At 52.2% G+C, this 21,974-nt stretch overlaps 2 protein-coding genes across 7 annotated transcripts in view; both read left to right on the top strand.

Moving 5' to 3' along the window:
* LOC119976111 (stonustoxin subunit alpha-like) overlaps nucleotides 1-21,974 on the top strand; it is a 784,268-nt gene that overhangs the window by 249,732 nt on the left and 512,562 nt on the right. The window lies entirely within an intron of this gene.
* LOC119976113 (class I histocompatibility antigen, F10 alpha chain-like) overlaps nucleotides 12,789-21,974 on the top strand; it is a 39,142-nt gene continuing 29,956 nt past the window's right edge. For all 6 annotated transcript variants that reach the window (XR_005462873.1, XM_038816289.1, XM_038816288.1 and 3 more), the window contains exon 1: nucleotides 12,789-12,976. Coding sequence is in view for 5 of the 6 variants with exons in the window: in XM_038816289.1 (XP_038672217.1) it covers nucleotides 12,925-12,976 (52 nt within the window). In the remaining variant the exon portion in view is untranslated. The remainder of the gene's footprint in view (nucleotides 12,977-21,974) is intronic.

The following is a 21,974-nucleotide window of genomic DNA, read 5'->3' as shown; positions in this document are numbered from 1 at the left end:
TGTGGGGGGATCCCCAGTACTGGGAGTACAGGACACTGAGAGGGGAGAGAGAGCGGAATGTAGAACTGAGGGGACAGAGTGAGTGTGGGGGATTCCCAGTAATGGGAATACAGGACACTGAGAGGGGAGAGAGAGAGAGGGGGGAATGTAGAACTGCGGGGACAGAGTGAGTGTGGGGGGATCCCCAGTACTGGGAGTACAGGACACTGAGAGGGGAGAGAGAGAGGGGGGGGAATGTAGAACTGAGGGGACAGAGTGAGTGTGGGGGGATCCCCAGTACTGGGAGTACAGGACACTGAGAGGGGAGAGAGAGAGAGGAATGTAGAACTGAGGGGACAGAGTGAGTGTGGGGGGATCCCCAGTACTGGGAGTACAGGACACTGAGAGGGGAGAGAGAGAGGGGGGGGAATGTAGAACTGAGGGGACAGAGTGAGTGTGGGGGGATCCCCAGTACTGGGAGTACAGGACACTGAGAGGGGAGAGAGAGAGAGGGGAATGTAGAACTGAGGGGACAGAGTGAGTGTGGGGAATCCCCAGTACTGGGAGTACAGGACACTGAGAGGGTAGAGAGAGGGGAATGTAGAACTGAGGGGACAGAGTGAGTGTGGGGGGAATCCCCAGTACTGGGAGTACAGGACACTGAGAGGGGAGAGAGAGGGGAATGTAGAACTGAGGGGATAGAGTGAGTGTGGGGGGAATCCCCAGTACTGGGAGTACAGGACACTGAGAGGGGAGAGAGAGGGGAATGTAGAACTGAGGGGACAGAGTGAGTGTGTGGGGGGGGGGGGGGGGGGGGGAACCCCAGTACTGGGAGTACAGGACACTGAGAGAGAGAGAGAGGGGGGAATGTAGAACTGAGGGGACAGAGTGAGTGTGGGGAATCCCCAGTACTGGGAGTACAGGACACTGAGAGGGTAGAGAGAGGGGAATGTAGAACTGAGGGGACAGAGTGAGTGTGGGGGAATCCCCAGTACTGGGAGTACAGGACACTGAGAGGGGAGAGAGAGGGGGATGTAGAACTGAGGGGACAGAGTGAGTGTGGGGGAATCCCCAGTACTGGGTTTGGCGCTAACAATTATACTCAAAGCCGAGAGACTAGTACAATAGAGGCTTTATTGCTGTACGATGTTGTCCCTCCATCCGCAACTGTAGACTGAGGGTCTGAGCAGCTCTCATACATATTTATACACAAGCTCCCTGTGGGCGGAGCTAGCCGGCAGGGGCTGACCGGAGGAACCTGTATTACAGGTACAGGCATACATCCCCCTACTGCAGTACACATAACTACAGTGGTTATCTCACCACATTCACCCCCTGTAAAAAATGAGTCCGGCGGGGGTGACATGTAACTGTAATACAAAGGATGCTATTTACAAGAGGGTCCAACAAGGAAAATCAAGAGTCCATCCGGTTAGCAGGTTACAGGTTGAGCCGAATCGGTGGTCGGACGTTCCGCTGTGATCGGCGTAGCTGTGGTGGTGACGTCGGCACAGGCGGTGATGGCCCCGATGGTGCAGGTGCTGGCGGTGTTGGTGCTGGCTGCTGGCGGGATGACTCCGAGAGCAAGCCGAAATCTTCCATGTCCTCCAGGGTGGGCAGGGGGATGAGGGATGGACCTGATGGGGACGAATAGGGGGGCGCTGGGGTTGGCGCAGGAAGGGGTGTGGGCATGGGATCGGCACCTGAGGGAGCCAGGTCCCGGAGCGAGACTGTGTCCTGGCGGCCGTCGGGGAACTCCACGTAGGCATACTGAGGGTTGGCGTGGAGAAGGCGTACTTTGTCCACCAGGGGTTCCGCCTTGTGGTGCCGTACATGCCTACGGAGAAGGACTGGGCCCGGAGTCGTGAGCCAAGTCGGGAGCGACACTCCGGATGTGGACTTCCTAGGGAAGGCAAAAACGCGTTCATGGGGTGTACTGTTGGTTGCGGTGCACAGTAGCGACCGAATGGAATGGAGCGCGTCAGGAGGACCTGCTGCCAGCGAGCGGCTGGGAGGTTCCTGGACTGTAGGGCCAGCTGGACGGCCCTCCATACCGTCCCGTTCTCCCTCTCTACCTGCCCGTTTCCCCGGGGGTTGTAGCTGGTCGTCCTGCTGGAGGCGATACCCCTGCTGAGCAGGAACTGACGCAGCTCATCGCTCATGAATGAGGATCCCCTGTCACTGTGGATATAGTCGGGGAAACCGAACAGGGCGAAAATGGAATCCAGGGCCTTGATGACGGTGGCAGACGTCATATCTGGGCATGGGATGGCAAAGGGGAACCTAGAAAATTCATCGACCACACTAAGGATGTAGGTGTTGCGGTCGGTAGAGGGAAGGGGCCCTTTGAAGTCCACGCTGAGGCGTTCAAAGGGGCGGGATGCTTTCACCAGGCGCGCGCGATCTGGCCGGTAGAAGTGCGGCTTGCACTCCGCACAGATCTGGCAGTCTCTGGTGACTGTCCGTACTTCCTCGACGGAGTAGGGCAGATTGCGGGCTTTGATCAGATGGTACAAGCGGGTGACCCCCGGATGGCAAAGGCTGTCGTGCAAGGCACGGTGCTGGTTCACTTGTGCACTGGCACATGTACCTCGGGAGAGGGCGTCTGGGGGCTCGTTGAGCTTGCCGGGGTGATACAAGATCTCGCAGTTGAAGGTGGAGAGCTCGATTCTCCACCGCAGGATTTTGTCATTCTTGATCTTGCCCCGCTGCGTGTTGCTGAACATGAAGGCTACCGACCGTTGGTCAGTGAGGAGAGTGAATCTCCTGCCGGCCAGGTAATGCCTCCAGTGCCGCACCGCTTCAACGATTGCCTGGGCTTCCTTTTCGACAGAGGAATGCCGAATTTCGGAGGCGTGGAGGGTGCGTGAAAAGAATGCCACGGGTCTGCCGGCCTTATTCAGCGTGGCGGCAAGGGCGACATCTGAAGCGTCGCTCTCTACTTGGAAAGGCAGAGTCTCGTCTACGGCGTGCATCCCCGCCCTGGCTATGTCAGATCGAATGCAGGCGAAGGCCTGTTGTGCCTCGGCCGAGAGGGGAAAATGTGTGGACTGGATAAGTGGCCGGGCCTTGTCTGCGTATTGCGGGACCCACTGGGCGTAATAAGAGAAAAACCCAAGGCAGCGTTTGAGGGCCTTGGGGCAGTGGGGAATTGGGAGCTCCATGAGAGGGCGCATGCGGTCGGGATCGGGCCCCAGTAGTCCGTCTTGGACTACGTAGCCAAGGATGGCTAAGCGGTCTGTGCGGAACACGCATTTCTCCTTGTTGTACGTGAGATTAAGGAGAGATGCGGTGTGGAGGAATTTATAAAGGTTGGCATCATGGTCCTGCTGGTCATGGCCGCAGATGGTGACATTGTCGAGGTACGGGAAGGTGGCCTGCAATTCGTACCGGTCAACCATTCGGTCCATTTCTCGCTGAAAGACCGAGACCCCATTCGTGACGCCGAAGGGAACCCTCAGAAATTGGTACAGACGACCGTCCGCCTCAAAGGCAGTGTAGGGACGGTCCGATTTACGGATGGGGAGCTGGTGGTAGGCGGATTTCAGGTCAATAGTAGAGAAGACCCGGTACTGTGCAATCTGATTGACCATATCAGAAATGCGGGGGAGGGGGTACGCGTCGAGCTGCGTGTACCGGTTGATGGTCTGGCTGTAGTCCACGACCATCCTGTGCTTCTCCCCGGTCTTAACCACTACCACCTGGGCTCTCCAAGGGCTGTTGCTGGCCTCGATGATACCCTCCCGAAGCAGCCGCTGGACTTCGGACCTGATGAAGGCCTTGTCCTGGGTGCTGTACCGTCTGCTCCTGGTGGCGACGGGCTTGCAATCCACAGTCAGATTGGCAAAGAGGGAGGGGGGCTCGACCTTGAGGGTCGCGAGGCCGCAAACGGTGAGGGGAGGTAGGGTCCACCGAATTTGAGGGTGAGGCTCTGGAGATTGCACTGGAAATCCAGGCCTAGTAGGAGTGAAGTGCAGAGGTCGGGGAGAATGTACAGACGGAAACGGTCGAATTCCACACCCTGTACAGTGAGTTTAACCAGGCAGAAACCCCGGATCGGGACAGAGTGGGAACCGGAGGCAAGGGAGATCTGCCGGTCGGCGGGGTGGATCGCAAGGGAATAGCGCCTTACCGTGTCCGGGTGGACGAAGCTCTCGGTGCTCCCGGACTCGATGAGGCAGGAGGTCACATGGCCGTTGACCAGCACCGATGTGGAAGAGGGTGCCAGGTTGCGAGGACGGGACTGGTCGAGCGTAACGGAGGCGAGCAGTGGTTGGTCGGCGGTTGAGTCAGATGAGTCCGACGAGGAGCGGTAGCGACCCGTGTCCCATGATGGCGGCCCCTGGAGACGAGATGGCGGCATCCGCAGTACCTGTGGGTAAAATGGCGGCATCCATGGAGCGCACGTTATGGGGTCGGAACAAAATGGCGGCGCCCATGGAACGCACATGGCTGTGGTGGATGAAGATGGCGGCGCCCATGGGGCGCACGTGGCGGGGGCGGCAAAAGATGGCGGCGCCCACTGATTGCACGTGGGGTCGGGGGAAGCGGACGGCAGGGCCCATTGAGGGAGCGGCTGAGGCGTGGGGACCGGCGGCGCGATAGCGGCGACCGTCCGGGACTGACACACCGCTGCAAAGTGGCCTTTCTTGCCACAAGCTTTGCAGGTCGCTGTGCGGGCCGGGCAGCGTTGGCGAGGGTGCTTCTGTTGGCCACAGAAGTAACAGTGGGGACCCCCAGGGGGTGCGGTGCGGCGGGCAGCGCAGGCATAGTGCGCGGGGGCGGCTGCTGGGGGGGCCGTTTGCGGGGTCCACGAGGGGTGGGACGGATGGGCCTGGGGAGCCGTTTGCGGGGTCCACGAGGGGTAGGACGGGTGGGCCGAGTGGCTAGCGGAGTAAGTGTGCGCACTACGGGAGGCGGCCGTCATGGAGAGCGCCAGGGCCTTTGCGGACGCGAGGTCGGGGGCGACCCCTTCCAGCAGTCGTTGCCGGATGGGGTCCGATGCAATGCCTGTAACGAAGGCATCGCGCATGAGTAAATCCGAATGTTCCGCGGCTGTGAGGGCCCGGCAGTCGCAGTCTCGTACCAGAGGTATAAGGGCCCTCCAGAAGTCCTCAATCGACTCACCCGGCTGTTGGACGCGAGTAGAAAGTTGATGCCTCGCAAACAGGGTGTTCGTCGATGGTGCATAATTTTCCTTGAGCAGTTCCATAGCTGCAGTGTAGTCGGTCGCATCTCGAATGAGCGGAAAGACGCTGGAGCTAAGTCTGGAGTACAGGAGTTGCTTTTTCTGAGCCTCCGTCGGGGGAGGGTCTGCTGAAGAGATGTAGGCCTCGAAGACTGCGAGCCAGTGATCAAAGTCTTTTCTGGCGTGAGGCGAATGTGGATCCAGCTGCAGACGGTCAGGCTTGACTCTGATGTCCATGGTGACTGGGAAATCGTACAGCAATAAATTGTGGCGCTAACAATTATACTCAAAGCCGAGAGACTAGTACAATAGAGGCTTTATTGCTGTACGATGTTGTCCCTCCATCCGCAACTGTAGACTGAGGGTCTGAGCAGCTCTCATACATATTTATACACAAGCTCCCTGTGGGCGGAGCTAGCCGGCAGGGGCTGACCGGAGGAACCTGTATTACAGGTACAGGCATACATCCCCCTACAGCAGTACACATAACTACAGTGGTTATCTCACCACAAGGACACTGAGAGGGGAGAGAGAGGGGAATGTAGAACTGAGGGGACAGAGTGAGTGTGGGGGAATCCCCAGTACTGGGAGTACAGGACACTGAGAGGGGAGAGAGAGAGAGAGGGGAATGTAGAACTGAGGGGACAGAGTAAGTGTGGAGGGATCCCCAGTACTGGGAGTACAGGACACTGTGTTGAATGAACTGATTTAATTCCCACACAGATACACGTATAAACACATCTTGTTCCCTGTCTGTTCTTCCTTTGTGTGATCAGCCCACACCAGGTCTAATATTGATCATTAAACCCACTAACATCCCCACCTACTGAATATGGATGGGATGGAAGAGATCTACAGGATTTACATAAAGTGTAAGGATGGAGGGGAGTGTGGGAATGAGTATTTCTCACACAATCTCCATTCCCTCACACTTGTTGTGTTCTCACTCTCTGATAATGGATTATTCCCCATTCTAACTGACATTTATTTCACTTCTGCAGATTCACCGAGTGTGATGTACACAACAGCTCACAGTAAGTGACTGAGGGACAGATTGTTGTGAGTGAAATACATGATGCGGAATTGTCCGCTTGCCGATTCTGATTTTGTAATCGGCGATCGGGCAGTGAATCCCTTTTTACGACTGAATCGGGAGCGGCTCCTGTTTTCGGATGCTCCACGCCCTCCAAAACGCCATCATCATGGAGTACGCCGTACGCTGTTGGGACGGCCTCAGGACGTTAGCCCGATGCTCCGTCCGATGGGCCGAGTTCCTGACCTTGCGGGGCACGTGTGCTCTTAGTTTTCGTTAACCTCGTGTGGCGGAAGGGCAGCACGGTAGCCCAGAGGGTTCGCCCTGCTGCCTCACAGCGTCGACGTCCCAGGTTCGATCCTGGCTCTGGGTCACTATCCATGTGGAGGTTGCACATTCCCCCCGTGTTTGCATGGGTTTCGCCCCCACAACCCAAAAAGATGTGCAGGCTAGGTGGATTGGACACGCTAAATTGCCCCTTAATTGGAAAAAAAATGGGTACTCTAAATTTATAAAAATAAACCTTGTGTGGCGGCTGCGGACCGTGTCCAGTGCTGACATAGTCGTCGGAGTTGCCGTGCCGCTGACCGGGGTGGCTTTGGTGAGGGCTGGGGGGACATGTGGGAGGTGGTCCGGGGTAGCGAGGGGGGGTCCAGTGGGGCACTAACTGGCATTTTGTGTCCGCGTGGCCTGCCCCATGTTGCGACCTCTGCAGGTCATCGCCATGCGCATGCGCGGCCACGAACTTGGCTATTCTTCTGCCATTATTGGCACTGGAGCTGGGTGTTTTGCCTGCCGCTGCTGCTGGCCCCTCACTAGTCCCAGAATCAATGAGGGTTTGGAGCCGATTTTGGAGTCATAAAACATCACAGTTCCCATGCTGGCATCGGCACTTAGCCGCAAAATCGGAGAATCCAGCCCATGGGATTGAAAGGTATAGAATCACATTCACCTGGAACAACAAAGGGTTCCATGGGGAGACCATCAATCACCCTCCACTCCCTCATGCTCCCTTTCCTCAGCCTTCACTCCCTCACCCTCCCTTCCCTCACCCTTCAATCCCTCACCCTCCACTCCCTCACCCTCCACTCCCTCACCCTTCACTCCCTCACCCTTCCACTCCCTCACCCTCCACTCCCTCACCCTCCACTCCCTCACCCTCCACTCCCTCACCATTCACTCCCTCACCCTCCACTCCCTCACCCTCTCTTCCCTCACCCACCCTCCACTCCTTCACCCTCTCTTCCCTCACCCACCCTCCACTCCCTCACCCTCCACTCCTTTACCCTCTCTTCCCTCACCCACCCTCCACTCCATCACCCTCTCTTCCCTCACCCTTCACTCCCACCCTCCACTCCTTCACCCTCTCTTCCCTCACCCTTCACTCCCTCACCCTCCACTCCCTCATGCTCCCTTCCCTCACCTTCAACTCCCTCGCGCTCCCTTTTCTCACCCTCCACTCCCTCACCCTCCCTTCCCTCACCCTTCAATCCCTCACGCTCCACTCCCTCACCCTCCACTCCCTCACCCTCCTTCACCCTCCACTCCCTTACCCTCCACTCCCTCACCCTTCATTCCCACCCTCCACTCCCTCACCCTCTCTTCCCTCACCCTGCATTCCCTCACCCTCCACCCACTCTGTGCTCACTTACCATGTGTGAGTCAGTTCAGTTAATGCTGGGAGCTGATTGAATCCTGGGTCCAGTGAGTGATATAGAAAATCTCACTCTCGGTTTTTATATTTTCTGCTATTTCTCAAATTCTATTTTTATTTTCTCAGCTTCTGATGTACCTGTTCCAGAATGTTCATGATTCTGTAAGTGAAAATTTTATTAATCTCCCATCAGTAGTGATGCCTGTCTGACCCTCCCAGACACTGTTAAACCTGTCAGACTAATTTCACTCCCTCCTGACCCTGTCTCACTCTCCCAGACACTGTTAAAACCTGTCAGACTAATTTCACTCCCTCCTGATCCTGTCTCACTCTCCCAGACACTGTTAAAACCTGTCAGACTAATTTCACTCCCTCCTGACCCTGTCTCACTCTCCCAGACACTGTTAAACCTGTCAGACTAATTTCACTCCCTCCTGACCCTGTCTCACTCTCCCAGACATTGTTAAACCTGTCAGACTAATTTCACTCCCTCCTGACCCTGTCTCACCCTCCCAGACACTGTTAAACCTGTCAGACTAATTTCACTCCCTCCTGACCCTGTCTGACCCTCCCAGACACTGTTAAACCTGTCAGACTAATTTCACTCCCTCCTGACCCTGTCTCACCCTCCCAGACACTGTTAAACCTGTCAGACTAATTTCACTCCCTCCTGACCCTGTCTCACCCTCCCAGACACTGTTAAACCTGTCAGACTAATTTCACTCCCTCCTGACCCTGTCTCACTCTCCCAGACACTGTTAAACCTGTCAGACTAATTTCACTCCCCTCCTGGCCCTGTCTCACTCTCCCAGACATTGTTAAACCTGTCAGACTAATTTCTCTCCCTCCTGACCCTGTCTCACCCTCCCAGACACTGTTAAACCTGTCAGACTAATTTCACTCCCTCCAGACCCTGTCTCACTCCCCCAGACACTGTTAAACCTGTCAGACTAATTTCACTCCCTCCTGACCCTGTCTCACTCTCCCAGACACTGTTAAACCTGTCAGACTAATTTCACTCCCTCCTGACCCTGTCTCACTCTCCCAGACACTGTTAAACCTGTCAGACTAATTTCACTCCCTCCTGACCCTGTCTCACCCTCCCAGACACTGTTAAACCTGTCAGACTAATTTCACTCCCCTCCTGACCCTGTCTCACCCTCCCAGACACTGTTAAACCTGTCAGACTAATTTCACTCCCTCCTGACCCTGAACCGATTGTCTTGTTTCTCTCCATTCCTTACCTCGTGGGTTTACTGGGCTCCACTGCAGGACATTCCCGGAGTTTCATTGATGAATAACAGGATTGGCGTGTTGTAGTCTGAACCTGGACATCATTATCCATCCTTCCATATCACAGCAGACACACAGAATTACAGCTCATTGTTTACACTCAGTTCTTTGATGATTGAGATCAATTTTTCCTGGGAATGTGTTTCCACTGATTGAACAATGGATCCCAGAGACACCAGGTTGGGATCCTGATTCTTCAAGTGAGACTTTCTGAAGTAGGCTTTCCATCCAGTATCAGCAATGTGATGCCCCTCACAGTCGAAGGGATCTTCAAGGATGGTTTCTCCCGCGCACTTTCTTCTCTTGAACAACTTGTTATGGCCGAGTGATTAACCTGAATTGTGTAAATGTGGTGAAGAAACTCAGAGAGCCACATTTTATATTGATGGAACTGGACTATTTTACACTTTATGTGATGTCATATTTAAACTGTTCTTTCATTAATTTTTTATACATTTCAGAGCTAAAATATATTTATGGAAAATAGTCTGTAATTATTTATATCATCAATGTTTCTCTGTGAGAGCTGATAATTGTGATTTCCAGTCAATAAATAATTATCAGTGTTTGACTTGTCTGAATTCTTCTTTACTGATTACACAAGAAAGGTTTAATTCATTCACTCAGCAGCTTGTGACCCTTGGAATGGGAACTTGTTGAGGTTCAATTCAATGGGAACTGGCTGAGTTCATCCCAAATGTCAGCATCATTCACTGCTTCCCATCAGCATTGATGCACTTGTTTACAGAAAAGAAGATGACAGCGAGAGACAGAGGAGAGGAAGCCGTCTGATAACTTTAGTGAATCAAACTCCAACACATTTCCCAATGAGGTGAGGGTGAAGTGTGACCAGCTTCTCAGCAATGAGAAGTGTAGAGAACCTCAGAAAGTTAGTGTCTTGGTGAGGAAGGAGGTCACAGAGACTGTGAGTGGGAACAGCTCTACGTACGAACATATGACCAAGGAACAGGAGTAGGCCACTCGGCCCCTCGAGGCTGCTTCACCATTCAGTAAGATCATGGCTGATCTGATTGTAACCTCAACACCACATCCCTGCCGACCCCGATAACCTTTCACCCCCTTGTTCAGCAACAATCTATCCGGCTCTGCCTTAAAAATATTCAAAGGTTCAGCTTCCACTTCCTGTTGAGGAAGAGAGTTCCAGAGACACAATCTCTGCGGGAGAAAAGAAGAATGTTACCTTTAGTATTTTATCCATTAGATTCTACAGACAATCTGACTCCAAGAACCCCTGCTGTGATTAACCTTAGACACCCACAGACACAGCTTACCCTGACCTACACAGAAATATAAATGATACACTGATCATCACACTAGCCTGTCCAGACTCTCCACATAAAACAATCCGCCCATTCCGGGTATTAGTCCAGTAAACCTTCTCTGAATAACTTCCAACACATTTAGAAGCTTCATTAAATAAACAGACCAATACTGTCCACAGTGCTCCAGATGTACCGTGATGGGAAATTGAACTTGTTAACAAGGCAATTGGCCCAAATATTATGTTGCCCGCAGTTGGTGTAGGCAGGCAGACGAGAGAGAGAGAAAATAGTTATTTTAAATTTTGTATCAAAACCAGGAAGGGTTTCATTTGGGGATCATATTGGGCCATCTTCCAAGATGTTAGCCCCCAATTTGTTCCCCCTACATTGCCTCCAGCACACCCTCGCTCCCCTCCATAGACTCCAGGATCCCTCCTCACACCTTTATCCACATGTCATAATATCTACTCATGTATATAATGAGATGCAGACAGGTAGTGATTGACACACAGGATGACCAGTAAGCACACAACACAGAGCAGCCAATCACCAGACAGGACACTACCACTATAAAGCCAGAGGGCACTAGGTTCCCTGCTCTCTCTGGACTCCCTCTCCCAGGTACTGAGACAGTCAGAGTCCACGAGCTAGCCAGTGCAAACACCATGCGGTAGCCAGTAAGCCTGGTCAGGCTACTACAAGGTCTCCAGTCAGTTCAGTATAGTGTCGACCCACAGCTGAATATGTATAGCAGTTCTATAGTTGAATAAAATAGTGTTGGATCTTCTCCAGTGTTAGACGTCTGTTTCTAGCTTCTCTGCATCAAGTGCAGTCCACATCAAACCAACCTGCCGAACACATCACCACACACCCTGCCTGTCTCCAACCTGGGGCCTGCTTGCAGTCCCAGCAGTGACCACTACTCAGTGGTGGTGCTGCTGGGACTAATGGAGGTGACGGTGAAGCAGATTGGACAGCAGCTCCCGAGGGCAGGAATTCCTCCCAGTAAGGAGCGGAATCCCACTCTCCTCTCAGTTAGCCCACCGCCATGGTAGGGGTGATCAATACACCGCCCCTCTCCTCGCGATAACTCCAGTCCGGTAAGTGTAGGGAACCTCAGAAGGTCAGTGTGTTGGTGTGGAAGGAGGTCACAGAGATGTGAAAGCTAACAGCTCTGTACCATGGTCCACACAGCAATGTGGAAACTAACTGAATCATTTCACACAATCTGACAGGGTTGTATATTCTTGATATTTCATCATTGAAATTTAAATTGATGATTTAGTAGGTTATGGAGTGAGGATCTTGTTGATGGGTTAATTATAGTTTGATGATGTCACATGGGGGTAAAGTTCAGTTGCCATTGGAGACGCACTCACCAAGTGTTTGTAAAGGTCTCTTATCCACACCCTACATAGTGAGAGTGTGAAATTATCCCCAAACTACCCAACAAGTCTTTCCCAAACCAACACAGAAACACCAAGATATTTATTTCACATTTCTGTTTAGTGTGATGGTTAATAATGTCCAGGAGGGGGGAGTCCAGGATCCCAGTGTCTCCTCTCTTTACACTGGAGCTGCTGGACGAGGTCTCTTCAATCTCACTGTGAGGGGGGAGTCCAGGGTCCCAGTGTCTCCTCTCTTTACACTGGAGCTGCTGGACGAGGTCTCTTCAATCTCACTGTGAGGGGGGAGTCCAGGGTCCCAGTGTCTCCTCTCTTTACACTGGAGCTGCTGGACGAGGTCTCTTCAATCTCACTGTGAGGGGGGAGTCCAGGGTCCCAGTGTCTCCTCTCTTTACACTGGAGCTGCTGGACGAGGTCTCTTCAATCTCACTGTGAGGGGGGAGTCCAGGGTCCCAGTGTCTCCTCTCTTTACACTGGAGCTGCTGGACGAGGTCTCTTCAATCTCACTGTGAGGGGGGAGTCCAGGGTCCCAGTGTCTCCTCTCTTTACACTGGAGCTGCTGGACGAGGTCTCTACAATCTCACTGTGAGGGGAGAGTCCAGGATCCCAGTGTCTCCTCTCTTTACACTGGAGCTGCTGGACGAGGTATCTTCAATCTCACTGTGAGGGGGGAGCCCAGGGTCCCAGTGTCTCCTCTCTTTACACTGGAGCTGCTGGACGAGGTCTCTACAATCTCACTGTGAGGGGGGAGTCCAGGGTCCCAGTGTCTCCTCTCTTTACACTGGAGCTGCTGGACGAGGTCTCTACAATCTCTGTGTGAATTCATTTCCTGAATCTCTCTCTGTCTCAGTTTGATCTTCCTGGTAACGGGTGACACAGGATAGTTTATCCTTTAATTGGCTGTTTTTCGGAAGCTGACCAATCATTTATCCTCAGCCTGGTTCAGGAAATGTTCAAGTTAGACAGTAAAATGGAGTCTCGGTAGATTTGTTATTTGTATTTTCCCCAGTCTGTAAACAGGATTAGTTTCCCCCTCAGAGAGTTTGATTCCCAGTCACTGATTGGAACAGGAACAGTGGATTCCCAGAATGTTCCTGATCCTTTTCTCCATCTCCCTGTGTTTTTCCTGGGTCTCTCCCGGTAAGTACAGAATTCACTCTTCCATTCTCACTCTCTCTCTCTCTGGGGTTAATGTGAATCTTTTGGGGAGAGTTTGAAATGGGTGATATTTGATGCCGGTTATACAGCCAGCCTGATATCTGACACCATTGAAGTCAGCACAGTGTGTCAGACTCTGATGGGATTTGTGTCCAGCTCTCCTGACAGCAGGATGGAGAAACTCCCGGATCAGAGAAACGTGGAGCAAATGGAAAATGCTTCAAATGGACAATTTTAATTTTCACACCGATTGGGAGAAGCACAACAGCTTTATCATTCCTGGTCTAAAGTCTTCGAAACACTCCGGGGAGAAGGATAATCCATGTTTCACCCACCCCAGGATCAGCTGTGATGCCCTCATGGTTGAATAGGCCAGGTTATCTCAGACCACCAACATCCTGTTGACGATGTATAAAGAGGAGATTAAAAAGCTCAGTGAAGGACAGTGGAGATCCTGCTCTGGATTGCCCATCACCCAGTTTGACAGAGAGACTATTCACACAGTGAGCAATGATAGACCGGGTGTGTCCCGGGTTACTGGTGTACCGGGTGTGTCCCAGATCCACCTGCAACGTCTAGTTGTACAATATCTCTCCATTCAAATAATATCTGACATATTATTCTTTCCATAATAGAATATTTCTATTCTTCCTGCCCAAATGGACAGGTTCACATTTTTCCACATTTTACTCCCACCTACCAAACCTTTTCCCACTTATTTAATAGATTCGGCCCATCGACTCGGCACAGGCTCTTGGAAAGAGTACCCCACCCAACCCCACACCTCCACCCAATCCCCATAATCCAGTAACCCCACCCAACACTAAGGGCAATTTTGGACACTAAGGGTAATTTGGCATAACCAATCCACCTAACCTGCACATCTTTGGGCTGTGGCAGGATAATCTATAGATCAGATCACTGTTCCAGGTTAGTGATAGACCGGGTGTGTCCCAGGTTACTGTTCCAGGTTAGTGATAGACCGGGTATGTCCCAGGTTACTGTTCCAGGTTAGTGATAGACCGGGTGTGTCCCAGGTTACTGTTCCTGGTTAGTGATAGACCGGGTGTGTCCCAGGTTGCTGTTCCAGGTTAGTGATAGACTGGGTCTGTCCCAGGTTACTGTTCCAGGTTAGTGATAGACTGAGGGTGTGCCAGGTTATTGTTCCAGGTTAGTGATAGACTGGGTGTGTCCCCAGGTTACTGTTCCAGGTTAGTGATAGACCGGGTGTGTCCCAGGTTATTGTTCCAGGTTAGTGATAGACCGGGTTTGTCCCAGGTTACGGTTCCCGTTAGTAACAGACCGGATGTGTCCCAGGTTACTGTTCCAGGTTAGTGATAGACCGGGAGTGTCCCAGGTTACTGTTCCAGGTTAGTGATAGACTGGGTCTGTCCCAGGTTACTGTTCCAGTTTAGTGATAGATCGGGTGTGTCCCAGGTTACTGTTCCAGGTTAGTGATAGACCGGGTGTGTCCCAGGTTACTGTTCCAGGTTAGTGATAGACCAGGTGTGTCCCAGGTTACTGTTCCAGGTTAGTGATAGACCGGGTGTCCCAGGTTACTGTTCCAGGTTAGTGATAGACCGGGTGTGTCCCAGGTTACAGTTCCAGGTTAGTAACAGACCGGGTGTGTCCCAGGTTACTGTTCCAGGTTAGTGATAGACCGGGTGTGTCCCAGGTTACTGTTCCAGGTTAGTGATAGACCGGGTGTGTCCCAGGTTACTGTTCCAGGTTAGTAACAGACTGGGTGTGTCCCAGGTTACTGTTCCAGGTTAGTGATAGAGTGGGTATGTCCCTGGTTACTGTTCCAGGTTAGTGATAGACAAGGTGTGTCCCAGGTTACTGTTCCAGGTTAGTGATAGACCGGTTGTGTCCCAGGTTACTGTTCCAGGTTAGTGATAGACCGGGTGTGCCCCAGGTCACTGTTTCAGGTTAGTGATAGACTGGGTATGTCCCAGGTTACTGTTCCAGGTTAGTGATAGACCGGGTGTGTCCCAGGTTACTGTTCCAGGTTAGTGATAGACCGGGTGTGTCCCAGGTTACTGTTCCAGGTTAGTGACAGACCGGGTGTGTCCCAGGTTACTGTTCCAGGTTAGTGATAGACAGAGTGTGTCCCAGGTTACTGTTCCAGGTTAGTGATAGACCGGGTGTGTCCCAGGTTACTGTTCCAGGTTAGTGATAGACCGGGTGTCCCAGGTTACTGTTCCAGGTTAGTGATAGACCGGGTGTGTCCCAGGTTACTGTTCCAGGTTAGTGATAGACCGGGTGTGTCCCAGGTTACTGTTACAGGTTAGTGATAGACTGGGTGTGTCCCAAGTTACTGTTCCAGGTTAGTAACAGACTGGATGTATCCCAGGTTACTGTTCCAGGTTAGTGATAGACCGGGTGTGTCCCAGGTTACTGTTCCAGGTTAGTGATAGACTGGGTATGTCCCAGGTTACTGTTCCAGGTTAGTGACAGACCGGGTGTGTCCCAGGTTACTGTTCCAGGTTAGTGATAGACCGGGTGTGTCCCAGGTTACTGTTCCAGGTTAGTGATAGACCGGGTGTGTCCCAGGTTACTGTTCCAGGTTAGTGATAGACCGGGTATGTCCCAGGTTACTGTTCCAGGTTAGTGATAGACCGGGTATGTCCCAGGTAACTGTTCCAGGTTAGTGATAGACCGGGTGTGTCCCAGGTTACTGTTCCAGGTTAGTGATAGACCGAGTGTGTCCCAGGTTACTGTTCCAGGTTAGTGATAGACCGGGTGTGTCCCAGGTTACTGTTCCATGTTAGTGATAGACCGGGTGTCCCAGGTTACTGTTCCAGGTTAGTGATAGACCGGGTGTATCCCAGGTTACTGTTCCAGGTTAGTGATAGACCGGGTGTGTCCCAGGTTACTGTTACAGGTTAGTGATAGACTGGGTGTGTCCCAGGTTACTGTTCCAGGTTAGTGACAGACTGGATGTATCCCAGGTTACTGTTCCAGGTTAGTGATAGACCGGGTGTGTCCCAGGTTACTGTTCCAGGTTAGTGATAGACCGGGTGTGTCCCAGGTTACTGTTCCAGGTTAGTGATAGACCGGGTGTGTCCCAGGTTACTGTTCCAGGTTAGTGATAGACTGGGTGTGTCCCAGGTTACTGTTCCAGGTTAGTGATAGACGGGTATGTCCCAGGTTACTGTTCCAGGTTAGTGATAGACCGGGTGTGTCCCAGGTTACTGTTCCAGGTTAGTGATAGACTGGGTGTGTCCCAGGTTACTGTTCCAGGTTAGTGATAGACTGGGTATGTCCCAGGTTACTGTTCCAGGTTAGTGATAGACCGGGTGTCCCAGGTTACTGTTCCAGGTTAGTGATAGACTGGGTGTGTCCCAGGTTACTGTTCCAGGTTAGTGATAGACCGGGTGTGTCCCAGGTTACTGTTCCAGGTTAGTGATAGACCGGGTGTGTCCCAGGTTACTGTTCCAGGTTAGTGATAGACTGGGTGTGTCCCAGGTTACTGTTCCAGGTTTACGATAGAGCGGGCTAGTCCCAGGATACTGTTCCAGGTTAGTAACAGACTGGGTGTGTCCCAAGTTACTTTTCCAGGTTAGTGATAGACCGGGTGTGTCCCAGGTTACTGTTCCAGGTTAGTGATAGACCGGGTGTGTCCCAGGTTACTGTTGCAGGTTACTGATAGACCAGGTGTGTCCCAGGTTCCTGTTCCAGGTTAGTGATAGACCGGGTGTGTCCCAGGTTACTGTTCCAGGTTAGTGATAGACCGGGTATGTCCCAGGTTACTGTTCCAGGTTAGTGATAGACCGGGTGTGTCCCAGGTTACTGTTCCAGGTTAGTGATAGACCGGATGTGTCCCAGGTTACTGTTCCAGGTTAGTGATAGACCGGGTCTGTCCCACGTTACTGTTCCAGGTTAGTGATAGACCGGGTATGTCCCAGGTTACTGTTCCAGGTTAGTGATAGACTGGGTCTGTCCCAGGTTACTGTTCCAGGTTAGTGATAGACTGGGTATGTCCCAGGTTACTGTTCCAGGTTAGTGATAGACCGGGTGAGTCCCAGGTTACTGTTCCAGGTTAGTGATAGACCGGGTGTGTCCCAGGTTACTGTTTCAGGTTAGTGACAGACCGGGTGTGTCCCAGGTTACTGTTCCAGGTTAGTGATAGACCGGGTGTGTCCCAGGTTACTGTTCCAGGTTAGTGATAGACCGGGTGTGTCCCAGGTTACTGTTCCAGGTTAGTGATAGACCGGGTGTCCCAGGTTACTGTTCCAGGTTAGTGATAGACAGGGTGTGTCCCAGGTTACAGTTCCAGGTTAGTGATAGACCGGGTGTGTCCCAGGTTACTGTTCCAGGTTAGTAACAGACTGGATGTGTCCCAGGTTACTGTTCCAGGTTAGTGATAGACCGGGTGTGTCCCAGGTTACTGTTCCAGGTTAGTGATAGACTGGGTGTGTCCCAGGTTACTGTTCCAGGTTAGTGTTAGACTGGGTATGTCCCAGGTTACTGTTCCAGGTTAGTGATAGACCGGGTGTGTCCCAGGTTACTGTTCCAGGTTAGTGATAGACTGGGTGTGTCCCAGGTTACTGTTCCAGGTTAGTAACAGACTGGATGTGTCCCAGGTTACTGTTCCAGGTTAGTGATAGACCGGGTGTGTCCCAGGTTACTGTTCCAGGTTAGTGATAGACTGGGTATGTCCCAGGTTACTGTTCCAGGTTAGTGATAGACCGGGTGTGTCCAAGGTTACTGTTCCAGGTTAGTGATAGACCGGGTGTGTCCCAGGTTACTGTTCCAGGTTAGTGATAGACCGGGTGTGTCCCAGGTTACTGTTCCAGGTTTGTGATAGACCGGGTATGTCCCAGGTTACTGTTCCAGGTTAGTGATAGACCGGGTATGTCCCAGGTTACTGTTCCAGGTTAGTGATAGACCGGGTGTGTCCCAGGTTACTGTTCCAGGTTAGTGATAGACCGAGTGTGTCCCAGGTTACTGTTCCAGGTTAGTGATAGACCGGGAGTGTCCCAGGTTACTGTTCCATGTTAGTGATAGACCGGGTGTCCCAGGTTACTGTTCCAGGTTAGTGATAGACCGGGTGTATCCCAGGTTACTGTTCCAGGTTAGTGATAGACCGGGTGTGTCCCAGGTTACTGTTACAGGTTAGTGATAGACTGGGTGTGTCCCAGGTTACTGTTCCAGGTTAGTAACAGACTGGATGTATCCCAGGTTACTGTTCCAGGTTAGTGATAGACCGGGTGTGTCCCAGGTTACTGTTCCAGGTTAGTGATAGACCGGGTGTGTCCCAGGTTACTGTTCCAGGTTAGTGATAGACCGGGTGTGTCCCAGGTTACTGTTCCAGGTTAGTGATAGACTGGGTGTGTCCCAGGTTACTGTTCCAGGTTAGTGATAGACTGGGTATGTCCCAGGTTACTGTTCCAGGTTAGTGATAGACCGGGTGTGTCCCAGGTTACTGTTCCAGGTTAGTGATAGACTGGGTGTGTCCCAGGTTACTGTTCCAGGTTAGTGATAGACTGGGTATGTCCCAGGTTACTGTTCCAGGTTAGTGATAGACCGGGTGTCCCAGGTTACTGTTCCAGGTTAGTGATAGACTGGGTGTGTCCCAGGTTACTGTTCCAGGTTAGTGATAGACCGGGTGTGTCCCAGGTTACTGTTCCAGGTTAGTGATTGACCGGGTGTGTCCCAGGTTACTGTTCCAGGTTAGTGATGGACTGGGTGTGTCCCAGGTTACTGTTCCAGGTTAGTGATAGACCGGGCTAGTCCCAGGTTACTGTTCCAGGTTAGTGATAGACTGGGTGTGTCCCAGGTTACTGTTCCAGGTTAGTGATAGACCGGGTGTGTCCCAGGTTACTGTTCCAGGTTAGTGATAGACCGGTTGTGTCCCAGGTTACTGTTCCAGGTTAGTGATAGACCGGGTGTGTCCCAGGTTACTGTTCCAGGTTAGTGATAGACCGGGTGTGTCCCAGGTTACTGTTCCAGGTTAGTGACAGACCGGGTATGTCCCAGGTTACTGTTCCAGGTTAGTGATAGACTGGGTGTGTCCCAGGTTACTGTTCCAAGTTAGTGATAGACCGGGTGTGTCCCAGGTTACTGTTCCAGGTTAGTGATAGACCGGATGTGTCCCAGGTTACTGTTCCAGGTTAGTGATAGACCGGGTCTGTCCCACGTTACTGTTCCAGGTTAGTGATAGACCGGGTATGTCCCAGGTTACTGTTCCAGGTTAGTGATAGACCGGGAGTGTCCCAGGTTACTGTTCCAGGTTAGTGATAGACTGGGTCTGTCCCAGGTTACTGTTCCAGGTTAGTGATAGACTGGGTATGTCCCAGGTTACTGTTCCAGGTTAGTGATAGACCGGGTGTGTCCCAGGTTACTGTTCCAGGTTAGTGATAGACCGGGTGTGTCCCAGGTTACTGTTCCAGGTTAGTGACAGACCGGGTGTGTCCCAGGTTACTGTTCCAGGTTAGTGATAGACCGGGTGTGTCCCAGGTTACTGTTCCAGGTTAGTGATAGACCGGGTGTGTCCCAGGTTACTGTTCCAGGTTAGTGATAGACCGGGTGTCCCAGGTTACTGTTCCAGGTTAGTGATAGACAGGGTGTGTCCCAGGTTACAGTTCCAGGTTAGTGATAGACCGGGTGTGTCCCAGGTTACTGTTCCAGGTTAGTAACAGACTGGATGTGTCCCAGGTTACTGTTCCAGGTTAGTGATAGACCGGGTGTGTCCCAGGTTACTGTTCCAGGTTAGTGATAGACCGGGTGTGTCCCAGGTTACTGTTCCAGGTTAGTGATAGACCGGGTGTGTCCCAGGTTACTGTTCCAGGTTAGTGATAGACCGGGTGTGTCCCAGGTTACTGTTCCAGGTTAGTGATAGACCGGGTGTGTCCCAGGTTACTGTTCCAGGTTAGTGATAGACCGGGTGTGTCCCAGGTTACTGTTCCAGGTTAGTGATAGACCTGGGTGTCCCAGGTTACTGTTCCAGGTTAGTGATAGACCGGGTGTGTCCCAGGTTACTGTTCCAGGTTAGTGATAGACCGGGTGTGTCCCAGGTTACTGTTCCAGGTTAGTGATAGACCGGGTGTGTCCCAGGTTACTGTTCCAGGTTAGTGATAGACCGGGTATGTCCCAGGTTACTGTTCCAGGTTAGTGATAGACCGGGTATGTCCCAGGTTACTGTTCCAGGTTAGTGATAGACCGGGTGTGTCCCAGGTTACTGTTCCAGGTTAGTGATAGACCGGGTGTGTCCCAGGTTACTGTTCCAGGTTAGTGATAGACCGGGTGTGTCCCAGGTTACTGTTCCAGGTTAGTGATAGACCGGGTGTGTCCCAGGTTACTGTTCCAGGTTAGTGATAGACCGGGTGTGTCCCAGGTTACTGTTCCAGGTTAGTGATAGACCGGGTGTGTCCCAGGTTACTGTTCCAGGTTAGTGATAGACTGGGTGTGTCCCAGGTTACTGTTCCAGGTTAGTGATAGACCGGGTGTGTCCCAGGTTACTGTTCCAGGTTAGTGATAGACCGGGTGTGTCCCAGGTTACTGTTCCAGGTTAGTGATAGACCGGGTGTGTCCCAGGTTACTGTTCCAGGTTAGTGATAGACCGGGTGTGTCCCAGGTTACTGTTCCAGGTTAGTGATAGACCGGGTGTGTCCCAGGTTACTGTTCCAGGTTAGTGATAGACTGGGTGTGTCCCAGGTTACTGTTCCAGGTTAGTGATAGACCGGGTGTGTCCCAGGTTACTGTTCCAGGTTAGTGACAGACTGGGTGTGTCCCAGGTTACTGTTCCAGGTTAGTGATAGACTGGGTATGTCCCAGGTTACTGTTCCAGGTTAGTGATAGACCGGGTGTGTCCCAGGTTACTGTTCCAGGTTAGTGATAGACCGGGTGTGTCCCAGGTTACTGTTCCAGGTTAGTGATAGACCGGGTGTGTCCCAGGTTACTGTTCCAGGTTAGTGATAGACCGGGTGTGTCCCAGGTTACTGTTCCAGGTTAGTGATAGACTGGGATGTGTCCCAGGTTACTGTTCCAGGTTAGGATAGACCGGGTAGTCCCAGGTACTGTTCCAGGTTAGTGATAGACCTGGGTGTGTCCCAGGTTACTGTTCCAGGTTAGTGATAGACCGGGTGTGTCCCAGGTTACTGTTCCAGGTTAGTGATAGACCGGGTGTGTCCCAGGTTACTGTTCCAGGTTAGTGATAGACCGGGTGTGTCCCAGGTTACTGTTCCAGGTTAGTGATAGACCGGGTGTGTCCCAGGTTACTGTTCCAGGTTAGTGATAGACCGGGTGTGTCCCAGGTTACTGTTCCAGGTTAGTGATAGACCGGGTGTGTCCCAGGTTACTGTTCCAGGTTAGTGATAGACCGGGTGTGTCCCAGGTTACTGTTCCAGGTTAGTGATAGACCGGGTGTGTCCCAGGTTACTGTTCCAGGTTAGTGATAGACCGGGTTGTCCCAGGTTACTGTTCCAGGTTAGTGATAGACCGGGTAGTGTCCCAGGTTACTGTTCCAGGTTAGTGATAGACCGGGTGTGTCCCAGGTTACTGTTCCAGGTTAGTGATAGACCTGGGTGTGTCCCAGGTTACTGTTCCAGGTTAGTGATAGACCGGGTGTGTCCCAGGTTACTGTTCCAGGTTAGTGATAGACCGGGTGTGTCCCAGGTTACTGTTCCAGGTTAGTGATAGACCGGGTGTGTCCCAGGTTACTGTTCCAGGTTAGTGATAGACCGGGTGTGTCCCAGGTTACTGTTCCAGGTTAGTGATAGACTGGGTGTGTCCCAGGTTACTGTTCCAGGTTAGTGATAGACCGGGTGTGTCCCAGGTTACTGTTCCAGGTTAGTGATAGACCGGGTGTGTCCCAGGTTACTGTTCCAGGTTAGTGATAGACCGGGTGTGTCCCAGGTTACTGTTCCAGGTTAGTGATAGACCGGGTGTGTCCCAGGTTACTGTTCCAGGTTAGTGATAGACCGGGTGTGTCCCAGGTTACTGTTCCAGGTTAGTGATAGACCGGGTGTGTCCCAGG

This window comes from Scyliorhinus canicula, chromosome 13 (genome assembly GCF_902713615.1).
Source record: "Scyliorhinus canicula chromosome 13, sScyCan1.1, whole genome shotgun sequence".
Classification (NCBI taxonomy): domain Eukaryota; kingdom Metazoa; phylum Chordata; class Chondrichthyes; order Carcharhiniformes; family Scyliorhinidae; genus Scyliorhinus; species Scyliorhinus canicula.
Note: the sequence above shows the minus strand (reverse complement) of the source record. Positions and strands in the feature narration are given on the sequence as shown.